At 41.9% G+C, this 13,928-nt stretch overlaps 1 protein-coding gene across 1 annotated transcript in view; it reads left to right on the top strand.

Moving 5' to 3' along the window:
- The window catches only part of HS3ST3B1 (heparan sulfate-glucosamine 3-sulfotransferase 3B1), a 68,339-nt gene extending 59,660 nt beyond the window's left edge, over positions 1–8,679 (top strand). Inside the window, exon 2 of the mRNA XM_029600294.1 lies at positions 2,214–8,679. Coding sequence (XP_029456154.1) covers positions 2,214–2,832 — 619 coding nt within the window. The 3' untranslated portion in view covers positions 2,833–8,679. The remainder of the gene's footprint in view (positions 1–2,213) is intronic.
- The last annotated feature ends 5,249 nt before the right edge of the window (positions 8,680–13,928 follow it).

Genomic DNA, 13,928 nt, shown 5'->3' on the forward strand with positions numbered 1-13,928 from the left:
CTCATGTGCCTTGCTGCACAGCATACGGTTGGGTGCTCCCCTTTAAAAAAAAAAGCAGTGCGGAATGCTTTATATAACATTTTGCACTGCCTGGCAGAGCAAAATTGTGTATTTCTGGCATTCTCTGGGGAGCCTAGGCTAATGCGACAGGTCTGGAGTTCTCCTCAGTTGTTGCTGCCTGTTTTGTAGCAGCTGACCTGCCCTATGAGTGGGTTAGCTTGTTATAGGAAAAAAAGAGATGATCAACAGTTTTTTTTTTTGTTGTTGCAGATCTTCCCTGTTGATGGTGGTCTCCCTCCATGTTGGGTGTTTGAGACGCATCAACAGATTTACTCTGAATCCTTCTGGGCAGACAAAAATCTGTCACAGAGGGCATTAGGATTCCAGGCTTGGATTCCTGACCAGCCACCTGTCATTCCTACTTTGTCAGTGTCTGTCTCCACTGGGTCAGTTTTTCGTATGGGGTGAGCCATCGGAGGTGTTGGTATAAAAGTTCACTCTCTTTTTTATTAATGCCAAGCCTTGAGCATCAAACACGTTGCATAGAGAGCGAAGCCTTGCTAGCACATTATCTTAGCTTGGCCTACTTTCCTCATTAACCACTTATCTTTAAGCCAAGCCAGTCATGTTGCCTGATGTGATAGCAAGCTGCCAGATTTGATGAGGACATCTTCGTCAAAAGAGAAGGCTTAACTTCTTGATATTCCCTAACGACCCTGATGGCTTAGGAATCAGGAGGATGCTGTCCTTTTTCAGCTTTTTTTCCCTCATCTGAGGACAGGAGAAGATTGTTTAAAGTAGTTGCTGACCTTTATTCAGGTCAGGGCACACCTAGCACTGGTTCGTTTTATTGTGGTGCCCCCCCCCCCCCCCCCCGTTGGCACAATCATTTCCCCCCCTTCCCCCTCTCATCCTCCCCTCTGGGTAAACCTCTCTCTCTCCTTCCACACTCCCTCCTTCCCTTCAGGGAAGTCAGGAGCAGAGCCTACTTTTCTGCTGCTGTTTCCTTCTGCAGTCAGGTTTCTGCAGGGCCCCCGGGGCAGAGAAGGCAGCGGCAGCATCAGGGTAAGCGTTGCTAACTGACTCTCCCTGCAGGCCAGGAAGTGCGGGGGGGTAAAAGACGAGACTTTGCAGTGGCTGACGATTCTGGCTGGTAGAAAAAAAAAAGATTTCATGGAACACCTGCCCTTCTGCCAGCGCACTCCGATTGGGGAAACATGAGATTAAAGCATGGCATGGAGGCAGGACGATTTTTGCTGCTAGCTCCAGTCTCTCAGCTGACGCAGTGTGTTCTAGTGAGCATATTGTGTTTCTTTCCTGATTTGTTTGCACAACAATACTTTGATAATTAGAATGTGCAGCGACTATTAGCAGTTCTGAGTGACAGGTGGCTGATATAATACCTAATGCACACAGTGTCACAGGGTTTGCCAACTTCTCTCCTTTAGTTAACATTTCGTTTCCCATGGTGCATCTGTTCCTGAGGCTGCTTGCCTTGTCAGGTGATGATGATGATGGCTCCTGCTGACCCTTGCTATTCATGACCTGTATCTCATGGGCAAAGGAATATTACGGCAGCAGCTCTAGTCAATGAGTGCAAATACCCCCTGATATATGGCATTGCTTAATAGGGACATTATTTCTCTTGGAAAGCTCTCCTGCAGGATGCTTAGTCTCTCTTAAGGGATTTGCATGTACGAAGTGCTATACCTGTAAAGACCATTGACCATTGAAAGGGATTGTGTACTGATAGTAAATTCCTGTTACTGGATATACAAGTAAAACTTTCTACCTTTTATTTTTTTAATTCTCAGGATACAGTTGCTGTTAAAATGCTGTTAAAATGCTGTAAATAATGTTTATTACATAAGGGAGATATTTTGTGTAGATTGTCTGGCATGATTGTGAAGCTTAAGTGCTTTTGGCTGCCCAAACTCCTAAAAAAAAACAAAACCAAAAAAAAACCTTATGGCACCTATTAAAACCATCTTGTCCTCTGTGTGTATGCATCGTGCATACATCTTTAATTTTTCCTATGGTAAAAGCAATGCAAGACTTTTAGGAATATTTTATACAATTTCAGTAGATTTTTGTGACCATTTGGAATGTTCATGTTAGTAACTTGCAATGATTGAGAAGTGATTGCATGCAGCTTCAATTGGACAATACACATGCATTGTCCTCTTCTAACCAATGTACTTCTTCATGTGCAGGGATCTGATGCCAAGAACCTTGGATGGACAGATCACTATGGAGAAAACACCCAGCTACTTCGTCACCAAGGAGGCACCTGCACGCATCTCTGCGATGTCCAAAGATATGAAGCTCATTGTGGTGGTCCGGGACCCTGTGACAAGAGCAATATCTGATTACACACAAACTTTATCCAAAAGACCAGATATTCCCACCTTTGAAAGTCTGACATTCAAAAATAGGACTACAGGCCTCATTGACACATCGTGGAGCGCTATCCAAATTGGCATCTATGCCAAACACTTGGAGAATTGGCTTCAGTATTTCCCAATGAGTCAGATCCTCTTTGTGAGTGGGGAAAGGTTGATCACCGATCCTGCTGGAGAACTGGGGAGGGTGCAGGACTTTCTGGGCCTCAAGAGAATTATCACTGATAAACATTTCTATTTTAACCAGACTAAGGGCTTCCCTTGTTTGAAGAAGGCAGAAGGCAGCAGTAAGCCTCATTGTTTAGGAAAAACGAAAGGTAGAACCCATCCCAACATAGACCAAGAAGTAGTACAGAGACTTCGAGAATTCTACCGGCCTTTCAACATGAAATTCTACCAGATGACTGGACACAACTTTGGATGGGATTAAGACTAACCATTTTAGAATTACTATGTGAAGTTAATACTTATATATATAGCTATATATATATATGTATGTAAAATGTACAGAAATCTATTTTATAATAATTTATTTTTAATTTCTGAGCAATTCACTAAGTTGCCTAACCACACCATAGAATTTTAGCTGATGTGTTAATGCAACATTCCACAATGTTTCATTCTAATATTTTCTTTTCAATTGACAGTGCTTCCATTTTCCTAGACAACATTTAATATTTAAAAGAAAAGCACAATTTTTGTTTTGGACTTAACTTTCATTACGGGTATTAGGCCTTTCTAAATGCTTACAATGCTATGAATGCAAGTGTTGTTGTTGGGCTTGGTGAGGCAGCCATATTTAGCTTTGTTCCAGGCTATGATAAGATTTCTCCTGCCGCAGAGAATAGAATGCTGAAGGATCAGTGGTTGGAGATAGGATTTTAACCAGAGAGGCCTTCCTTTTTCTTAACTGACAAATGCAATTTTTTTTTTTTTTTAAAGGTGGAATGTCCTAACTCGCAGACGTATTGCCACATTTTTTTATTTATAGGGAGAGTTCAAGATTTGGAGATGTCTTAACACCCTATTGCCCTCCAAAAAAGAGCGTTCTTCCCTGCCTATCCCTCCCCCCTAACCTCCTGCTTTTGACTAATCTTCATACCTGGGAACTGTTTTTTAAGTTGCCAGGTCACTGGGATTGGGGGAAATGCATATCGACTCTTTCTTCCACCCCCTTTTTGCACTGATAATCTCTTTCTCTGCTCCTGTATAAATTATTTTCATCTCTGTGTCTTCTGCTCCTGGAGGTCTACTTCTCCTCCCCTAGTCTGCCCTCAACTGAGTTCTGGATCACAGGGAGCAGTCTGCTCCAGTGCCTTCCTGCTTGTTTATCCCCATATTCTGTCTATTGACAGGGGAGAGGTTGAGGCTGTTGCTCCCTTCTCCGGTCCCTCCCCTTCTGTTTCCTACATGCTGCCTGAAAGGGAAAGAATGGAGCAGTATGCAACGAGACCGCCGGTATTTTTTTCCTGGAGACCTAGCAATATATGCAATTTTGGGTGAAACCTTGAGTTTCCACGTATGCTAATTGTGAGGCAATTGAAATCTTTTTGGAGGTTATTCCCTGGGAGGAGAAGGGGCAAAAGATATACACTTCTATTCACAAGCACCAGTCTGCCACCCTTTAGGTATCTATGTGACGCATTTGCAGAGTATGCAGTCTAACCAATGTCTGATTATCATCATCTCTCTCCTTTTCCTCTAGCAGATTCTTCCTCCTTTTTGGCTACCAGCTGCTATTGGGCCTATAACAGCATAAGATTTCATTTGCAGCTACTTGTAGGGAGAGGGGGTGTCTCCCTTCTGAATCTCTCCCCTTCCCCCCCCCCCCCCACACACACACATACATGTAACCTAGCCAATGCAGCAACAATCCTTTGCCGGGAGCCAGACTCTGGCTCCCTCCAGAGCCTGTATGTGTGCATGCTGAACTTGGATAGTCTGTGTTAACTATGTGCGATGGCTGAACAGCCTTCTGTCCAAGGGGCTCTTGTTTCCTTAACTCGCAGTGCAAAGTTTTTTTTTGCTATTTTTACTCTTGATTTTCAAAACAGGATTTATTTGTGAAATCCTAAAAGAGGATTGGATCTATGTTTTTTTTCGGACCAGGATTCACATGGGAGCTGTATTGGATAAAGGGTTAATTCACAGAAAAAAAGGGCGGAAAGCAATTAGAGGGGACATCTGTCGGGATTAAAAATACAGTATTTATTTTTCTTTGTGGACTATGTTTGAGCTATGATGTTTGCATGCAGTTCCTCGTAGTTCCACATTTTTGGTCAAGAATTTTGCATCATTTTTAGTCTCTAATGATGCATAGTTATGGCATATCATTCCACATTCATCATTTGGGCATTGACTCGTTATATCATTAACAATATAATTAAGATGTTAGACACAAGCTCTTTAATTCAGATTGCTTGAATCAGATACTGCTTTGGGGAGGTACAGGTAAGTATCACACAACAAATCTTTTAAAATCATAAAATTGAGACAAAATGGCTCTGGCCTACCATTTGCACAAGGACATCATATGACTTGATATATTTGGCCATTGCAATATTTCTTAGGAGGCTAGTATGTATGCTAAAAAGAGCATGGGAAGGGGCAGATCACCAGTGTGTTTCCCTGGGGCTTGGCAATAAATAGTAAGAATCCCAGAGGGACAGTAGAAAATATTTTTTGTCATTTTATGAGCCCCAACATGCTTGTTGCTTGCACAGAAGCTCAATAAAAGTGATGCCCCTGGTGGTTGGTGTTGCCCACATGACTCCATAGACACTAGAACATTGGTTCCTATTTGTAAGCTTATGTATGATCTTGCTCTGGGAATTGGCTACTAAAACGGTCAGTAGTCTTTGGGGATAGATTTAAAAGGTCTAAAAATGTATACCCTAGAGGAAAGGTGAGACATGAGACATTTAAATATCTCAAAGGTTTCCATGCAGAGGAAGCGAGCCTCTCAACAGAAAGGAGGTTCTAGAATGAGGGGTCATGGGATGAGGGTGAAAGGAGGTAGACTCAATCTTAAGGAAATATTTCTTTACAGAGAATGTGGTGGATGCAAGGAACAGCCTGCCAGTGGAAGTATTTAAAACAAAAACAGTATCTGAATTTAAGAAAGCATGTGATAAATACAGGGGAATCTCTAAGGGAGTAATAGGAATTATAAAGCTAAATTAATTGGCGAGATGGGCAGACTGGATGGTCCATACAGTCTCTTTCTGACGTCATGTCTCTATGGTCTGCATTTTCTCATGGTGACAATAGAACTATGACCTTCAGAATGATTTGGTATTGGAAAGAGTAAAGTCTTGATGTTGGTTTGCAAAGCCTTCATATTACCATTTTGTGTATCAATTTCCAGTGTGTGTGTAACAATGGTCAGAAAATACTTATTTTAGTAAAACTAAATGGAGTTAACAAGTCTTTAAATGAATGCAACACACGTACCAGATTCAAGTCCTTGAAATGTTGCAGAACATTTGCTTACAAATACCAAAGAAGCCATCTGATCAGAAGGAAATTAATCTACATAAAAATACTTCAGCAAGCATTACATTTCGAAGCCTGTGAAACCCATAACAAGAGAATGTCAATTAAAACTGTAGTAATGAAATTAATGGGTATCTAGGGGAGAGGATACGGGTGTGTGACAAACTTTCTTAGATTACTTCTGCCATGTGGTAAAGCCCGGTGTTTCTTTTTATATTCTTATCCTCATTCAGTGATGTGGGATAAAACTGCAGATTTGCCAACTCTCCCTCTTTATTGGGGGGGGGGGAGGGGGGGATTCTTTCATTTTTGCCAAGACGTTTTGCCATCCAGCTATTTTCTTCCAGTGCTTTTTAGCAGGAGATCAAGATTTCTGGCTCTCTTTTTCAAATGTCCTTTTCATGCTCTTCAGATGTTGCACATATGACATGACCACCATTAAAAAGATCCAGAACTATCCCCCCTGCCCCCATCCCCCATCCCCCTGCTCAACAAGGTTACTTTCACCTAATGGTTCTTATATAGTGGGGAAGAGCTCTCAGGTTTTTTTTTTTTATAGCAAGCTAATTGCACTTGTCTCTCAAGACTTAAACAATTGATTTTTTTTTTTCTGATGCAAAAAGCCATATATCTATGGGTTCTGGTTACTCGAGAATGTCTGTAACACATTCTTGGTGGTAACGACTAGACATTTGCAGGGGCAGAGCACAGCAGGAACTTGCTGCCCAGGAAAACTCCTAGCTGTGCTGGAACCACAGACTCGCCTCTTCTGTGAATGATGTACATTGGTTGTAGTTTTGGTGGGGTGCTGCTGCTTACAAGTTCTACATTCGTGCCAATGTACCCTTTCAACAAAAATGTATGTTCTTTTTAAACTGCTTCCTACTGTTGCTAATTGCGGTTTCCTGACTGAATGATGTCACTGGACCCTCGTGTTAAACCCATATCCCTTCACCCCCACCCCCTGAATCAGTAATTAGTGGTCACTCCCATCACGTATGTTGTTTTGCAGTGGTCAGTCTAATGCACAGGTTGCCAAACTGATGCCAAATGAAATTAACAAGGTGCTGTTCTGTGACTGGCTACAGGTTATGCAGGAACCAAAAGAAATACTAGTACCAATGACTGGCACATGAACTGCAGGATGGGGACCCCTGTAATTCTTGAGTTTTATTCTAGGCTAATATTTAGGGTTTTGATCTTTTCGAAGTTGAAGCTTCAACTTTTAGAAGAATGTTGTTGGGCAGAAAACAAAGAGAACGTGTCTAGATGACGAGGAGTTGCGGACACATGACTCCAGTGCCCCTATCAATATTACCTAGAAACCCACGAAGTTGCAGTTTTACGTTAGAATACAAGTCCTGTGGTTCTATGGTGACTCTAGACCTGTAGAAAGGTCCAGCTTGCTTGCTTCCTTAAAATCGAGACAAGCCTGTTACCTGGACACCCCAAGCTTGTTTAGCTTAAATACCCAGGCCTTCCTGAAAGTTTCTGCAAAATTAGCCTGATTTTTGCTTCGTTTTAATGCCACAAAAAGGGGGACAATCTTGCTTTCATCAAAAGTAAGGCGAGGAGAATTTCTACAAGGATTTAACCTGAAATACTTGCTCCCCTCACTTGATCTCAAGAGATGGCACATTTCTTTGACTCAGACAAGTTTCAATCCAAATCAGATGTGAATTTTGGATTTTCAAAGTGGGGCTGGAGGTGTTCTAGAAATGATAGTCAGGGCCCTCAATTCTTGACCATAGATGCCTTAGTACTGTTTTCAGTATTGAGCTGGTTCACAAATTTTAATCAAAACAGGTGACTCCAGAATGAGCATTGTAAATCATTGCCTAAGATGCAGCCAGTTAGGTTAGAATTTGGAGTGCAGCACAACCACTTCCATCCCATATTAAATCTGAACAATTTTTTGGTAGCACCTTGTTTTGCTTTTGTTAAAGCCCATCTCGTTCACATACTATTTAAGATACTGCCCTCGGGTTTGTAGTGGGTCATCATGTATTCATGTGTGGGGTTTTTTTTAACTGTTTTAATTAGCCCTAGCAATTGTTTTTAAAATAATAAACATTTTTTTTTATGCAGCCTTCAAGTGTAAGTTCATCTATTAAATGACTTTAGAAAAGTGCAATTGAGTTTTGCCGCAGACATTTTCATTTGGTTGCCATGTTGTAAAAAATAGAATTACTAAATTCATATGGTAATTTTGAGATGAGATTTTTTTTTTCCCCTTACTTTTTGTCATCCTTCTTCATGTGTTTCCTGCAGCACAATTGTTTGGACTTTTAAAACCCTCACTCAGTCAGATCAGGGTGACCCAAGAACCCAACAGCCACCAGACGAATTCTGGTACTTGCTATGGAAATCAAGAGCTCATAGTCCCTGCTGGCGATCTCATTTAATGTCCAAATGGGCTTGCCCATCAATATAATAGAGAGGTCAATGCGCTTTTGTACAGTGTGTTGGATTTCTAATGTCTAAACACTTTGGGGTCTGTTCCATCTCCCTCATCGCACCCGTGAGGAATACACGAATAAGACTTGGTGGTGTGGTTAGATTTCTCACATTGCAACGTTAATTTATGGTTGTTTTTCAACCACTATATCCAAAAGTTACATCTATTAGTGTTCTATTCTTCGTAACATGCTATTTTAGAATAGCAAATTTGTAAAAATAAATTGTAAATCAAGTATTTTGTGCTATGTATGATACAAATTAATTTTACACAGACAGATGTTTCTAGGGAAATGAAGTTCTGATCATACTATTTCTTTGTATGAACAAATAAAATATATTTTACCAAACTACAGCCTTTGGGTTTCTTTTTTCACTTTGTAAAGATTAAAATTATAAACCTTAAATATAATTTTTGCCTCCAAAAATATCAGACATGACAACCTTCTGAGTCACTCTTGTAATTGTTTCAGATGAGCTAAATATAGCGCAGTAGAATTATAATGGATGACTTGTGATTTTCAATGAGCGAAGCCCACATCACTAAAGGATGTGGTTCAGAGTGCAACTAGTCTTGAAAGAAAGATAGTCCACACAGATGAGGGTATTTGAGAATCTCTCTCCAGCTTTTATGTAAGGTAAGCATACTAGTTATAGTACATTACATGTCAATCTTGTATCCGGCTCTTTCCCAAAATAAGACTCAATGTAGCTGTCATACATTGTTATAGTTTTATGGAGCTATTTCTCCTTAACAAGCTCCTGGACCACCCTCTGTCATAAGTTGCTTCTTGCACTCTGTGCTTTGTTTATCATTGTCTATCATGCATGCTTTGTCTTGTCACGGCTGCATCCACTGCCTTTATATTCCCAGCTGATGACATCCCCAGCCTCTTTGGTCGCTCCTGGATCATGTGGCAGATCTAGCTGGTGTCCCTCCCAGAAGGCTCCTTGCAGCCAGAAAGGCTTGGCAGGCCAAATCCTTGCTGTGAAAATGGTGGTGTCCATCTTAGATTTTGCAATCTACTTCATGCTTCGTTTGAATTTTGGCTGAAACCTTCAGGGTGCCTTCCCCAGTTAGGGGATGTGACTTCAAGCACCCCAAAACCCCTACAGGCCATTTTGGGGGTGATATGTTTTTGTGTAGCCCCTTTCCCAGGCAGCTCTAGTACACAGGGAGGATCATGGACTGAACATGCAAGGCCCATAACCTTCCAGACTCTTTAAACCAGTCCAGTTACTCAAGAATTTCTCTTCACTTCAAGGCTCCTGTTTAAAAATAAAAATCTTTACTACAAACAGGTGATAAGAAAAACAAAATCAAAAACACAGTACAACAGTGCTAATGCATGCCAGTAATAAAATCCAGAGCCTCTCACACACTCCCTCCCACAAAGCTAAGCTGTTCTGGACAGGTACCCTCCTCCCCCGCACCGCCCTCCTAGTATTTTTTTGTATGGTGGAATCTTCTCAGTTCCTCAATATCTTATGTTTCTTTGTAGAGCCTTTTAATTGAATTCCTCAAGCAGTCTTTGTCTCTGGATTTTCGCAGATGGGCTTTCTCACCCCTGGCATCTTCCAGTTGTCCAACTTCTCGGGTCGCTTTAGATTCTCTTCTCATCTCAAGGAACTTCTTCAGCAATCTCTGGACTCCCAGGAATCTCCCCTCCTGTAGTTCTTCCTCTCACTAGGCCTGGCCTGCCTCTTTCAGGTCCCAGCCACCTTCCTTGAGAAGGAACCTGTCACTATTCTTCCAGAACCTTCCCTGTGGAGAGAGAGGCTCTTGATACCAGTTTAAAGAGACCTGGAGCCTAAAGGAGTGCTTTCTCCTACCTGCTACCTCACATGGAGGCAGAGGTTTTATACCAGGGTTTCCCAAACCTCTCCTGGAGGCAGACCTAACAAGTCAGATGTTCTGGATATCCATAATGCATATGCATGAGAGAGATTTACGTACACTGGCAACCCAGGATATGCAAATCTATCTCATGCTTATTTATTGTGGTAATCCTGATAACCCAACTGGATAGGTGTGCATCCAGGAGCTGGTTGGGAAATGGTGCAGTAACTCAACATAAAAAAAAAAATCAAAAGCAAATTAAATAAGTGAGTCCTTACCAAAGCATTTTTATGTCCCTTAAGTATAATTGGCTAAATTTTTAAATCCCCTGCGTGCGGGGGAAAACGGTGGTTATGTGCGTGGCGGGGCCTTGCGTGTGCCTCGTGCATTTTCAAAGGGGCCCGGCCACGTGCGTAACTCCTGTTATGCGCAGAAGTGCTGGGCCCAAGAAAAGGGGAGGGTTGGGGCTGGAGGCGGCTGGGGAAGGAATCCTGGCGTGCGCAAGTTGCTACTGCTCCGTTGGAGCAGTAAGGAACGAAATAAGAAAAAAAAAAAAAAAGGTAGGAGATAGGATTTAGGGGGTAGAGAGGAGAGGGGAAGAGGTTAGAGTAGTGGGTAAGGACGTTCCCTCCCAGTCCGCTCCTTAATTGGAGCGGACTGGGAGGAAAATGGGGAAAGCTGAGATGGGTCGCCGCACGTGCTGCCCACCAATTTTATAACGTGCACACCAGGGCTTCCCAAACCTGTCTTGGGGACCCCACAGCCAGTTGGGTTTTCAGGATATCCACAATGAATATGGATGAGATATATTTGCATATGTGATCTCTCTAATATGCCAATATCTTTTGTATTTTCATTGTGGATATCTTGAAAACCAGACCCGGTTGGAGTTGGCCACCCCTGAACTAATCTAATACCACCTTACCTGAACCATCTCCCTTCCCCTTCCCCTCTCCTCCCTACCCCCTAAACCCTATCTCCTACCTTGCGCACGCCAGGATTCCTTCCCATGGTACATCATGATTGCCTCGTATCCTCCTTACCCTGTGCTTTCCTTGCCTCATACCTTCTCTGCTCCGTATGTCATCCTCTAAGCAATAGCTTTATATTGTAAGACAATTTCTTTGTATAGAAAGACATACCTATTTGTACAGGCAACCAGCAAAACAGGCTAGTTTAGCCCCTGTGATGGTTAAATCTGAATAGTAGTTCCAGAGGCTATATCTCAAACATAAATTTCATGAGAAAACATTGCAACCTTTCCAACTGTTATGCTATTGTCTTTTCAGGGTTTTCTGGGGGGAGAAGCTCTCTTTTAAGAAGAGCTCTTTCCCTTCACATTGCATTCACTTAATTCCCAATTTAAAGTTCTTCAATACTGCAGTGATAACAGCATAGATGATAATTAGTCACCAAACAAGGAAACAATGAAAGCATTAGTTTTCAAAAATACTCTTTGCTGACACTGTAATTGATTAAATACAGTTCTTTACAGCTGATTGGTTCTCTTTTATATGATACAAGTGCTTCCAACTAAATTTGTGACTTCTTACGGTCTCTTATAAAGCTTAGGATGGTAAAACTAATTGATATAGTTCTTTAAGCTACTGCTTTCTTCCATCCCATGGGCATAGGGCAAGTTCATGGCTTCCCTGCCTATATAGGCGAAATATCAGAGATGGAATTACACAGTCATTTATCTCCTACCTCCTCCACATTGTCTTCTCATACTCCCTAGTGTCCTGACAGTACCTGAATGATACAAGTCCTTCTCATCTCCTTTTCAGGATGAGGATGATACCATTTTACTCCTCCAAATCTTCAGTAGATGTTACTGGGTCCTTCTATGGGTCCATTCCAACTCCTTTTCTCCCCTCTCTTCTCCTCACTAGGATGACTGTAAGTCACTCTTCTCTTTGGATCCTGATGATCTCAGGTTCATCTTGTATGAAAAGAGCCTCTCCCATTGGATGGTAGAACATAAATTAAATTAGCTTAACTGAGTCCCAAGTTACCGGGAGTCTAAACTTAAATACATTAATTGAAGACTATAGAGTAAATTTGGGAGGGTAGAAAGACGCTCCCATTCCAATAAAAGATTCCATGGAGACATTAACTCAATATAGAAACTAAGGGGTAGATTTTTAAACTTACGCGCATGCGTCCATGTGTGCGCACTTCCCGGCACGCACACATGGGCGTGGCTATTTTAGAACGCGCTTCTCCTGCCAGTCAGGGATGGATTTGAGGATTGGAAGGACAAGCTGGGCCATTTCAGGGCAGAAGGAAGGAAGAAAGAGAGAGAGAAGGGGATTGGTTGGAGAATTGGGGGGAGTCAAGAGGAGGCAGGAGAAGGAAGAGAGAGAAAAAGAGAATAAGAAGAAAAAGGTAGAAAGGATGCTGGATAAAGGACAAGGGATGGAGAGGGAAACAAGACCCAGTATAGAAAGACAGGACCAAGTACTGAGAGAAATGACTCAGGAATAGGGAGAGATCTGGGAATGTGGGGGTAAGCAAGCAGGAGAAAGAACACAGGATAGGGGAGAGGAAGAGAGGACTGGATTTGAGATGGAGTGAGGGAGGGAGGGAGAAAGGGCCTGTAATGTGGGAGACAGAAAAAGGACAGGAAAGGGAGAGAACTGGGGATGGGAATTGAAAGAGACCTTGGATTTGAGTTTTATATACAATTGTTTTACTATTTTTTGATGTGTGTGTCTTTCATAGTTTATTTGTATTTGTTAATTTTACTTCATGGTCTGTTTGTAACATTTGGTATTATATGTTTTATATGCTATATGTGTCACTATACTGCTTAGTATTTGGTTTAAACGATTTATATACATTTTTAAATAAATACACAGATAATGAGAAAGGGAAGGAGGAATAGTGGAGAGAAAAGAGGAAGAATGAAGAAAGGACAGCATCAAGAAATGTGCAATCTGAAGGAAAGAGACAAAAAAAAGAAGACAGCAGAGGGAGAAGGGAAACCAAAAAAGGAACAGAGAGATTGCTTTCACTGCTACAGGTTGTTGTCATAATACTGCATAGCACCATCAATACCCTACAGAACTAGCATGATGTTTTGGACTTTTGATATGCCTTAGCCTACCATGCATATGCCTCTGCTTTCGATGATTTGGATCTTTCATCACTGCAGTCTATGACCAGAATATGTCTTATGCTTTACCACCGAATGAGGAAAAGAGACACACTGAACCAGAAAAACAAGCGAGGGACTCTAAAGGTTGAAACATATTGCCTGATACAGAATTTTAATAACTCATCAGTATGAAATATCCTGGGACACAGTTCAAAGTCCCAGACCTGGCCATGTCTCCAGCACAGGATTTACATGTTGGGAATAGTGGATTTTATGCAGGACATATCCACCAGCATGGAATCCTAAAAATATTTTACGAACACAAAACTTAAAGACTATGAGGGTAATTTTCAAAAGGATTTACGTATACATGTAACTACTATTGTAGCAAGTTAAGGGGTAGATTTTAAAAATTTGCGCGATCACGTACTTTTGTTCGCGCACCAGGCGTGAACAAAAGTACGCTGGATTTTATAAGATACGTGCGTATCTTATAAAATCCGGGGTCGGCACGCGCAAGGGCCTGCACATTTGTGCAACCTGCGTGCGCCGAGCCCAGCACACGCTGCCTGTTCCCTCCGAGGCCGCTCCGATTTTGGAGCGGCCTCGGAGGGAACTTTCCTTCGCCCTCCCC

This window comes from Rhinatrema bivittatum, chromosome 4 (assembly GCF_901001135.1).
Source record: "Rhinatrema bivittatum chromosome 4, aRhiBiv1.1, whole genome shotgun sequence".
NCBI lineage: Eukaryota > Metazoa > Chordata > Amphibia > Gymnophiona > Rhinatrematidae > Rhinatrema > Rhinatrema bivittatum.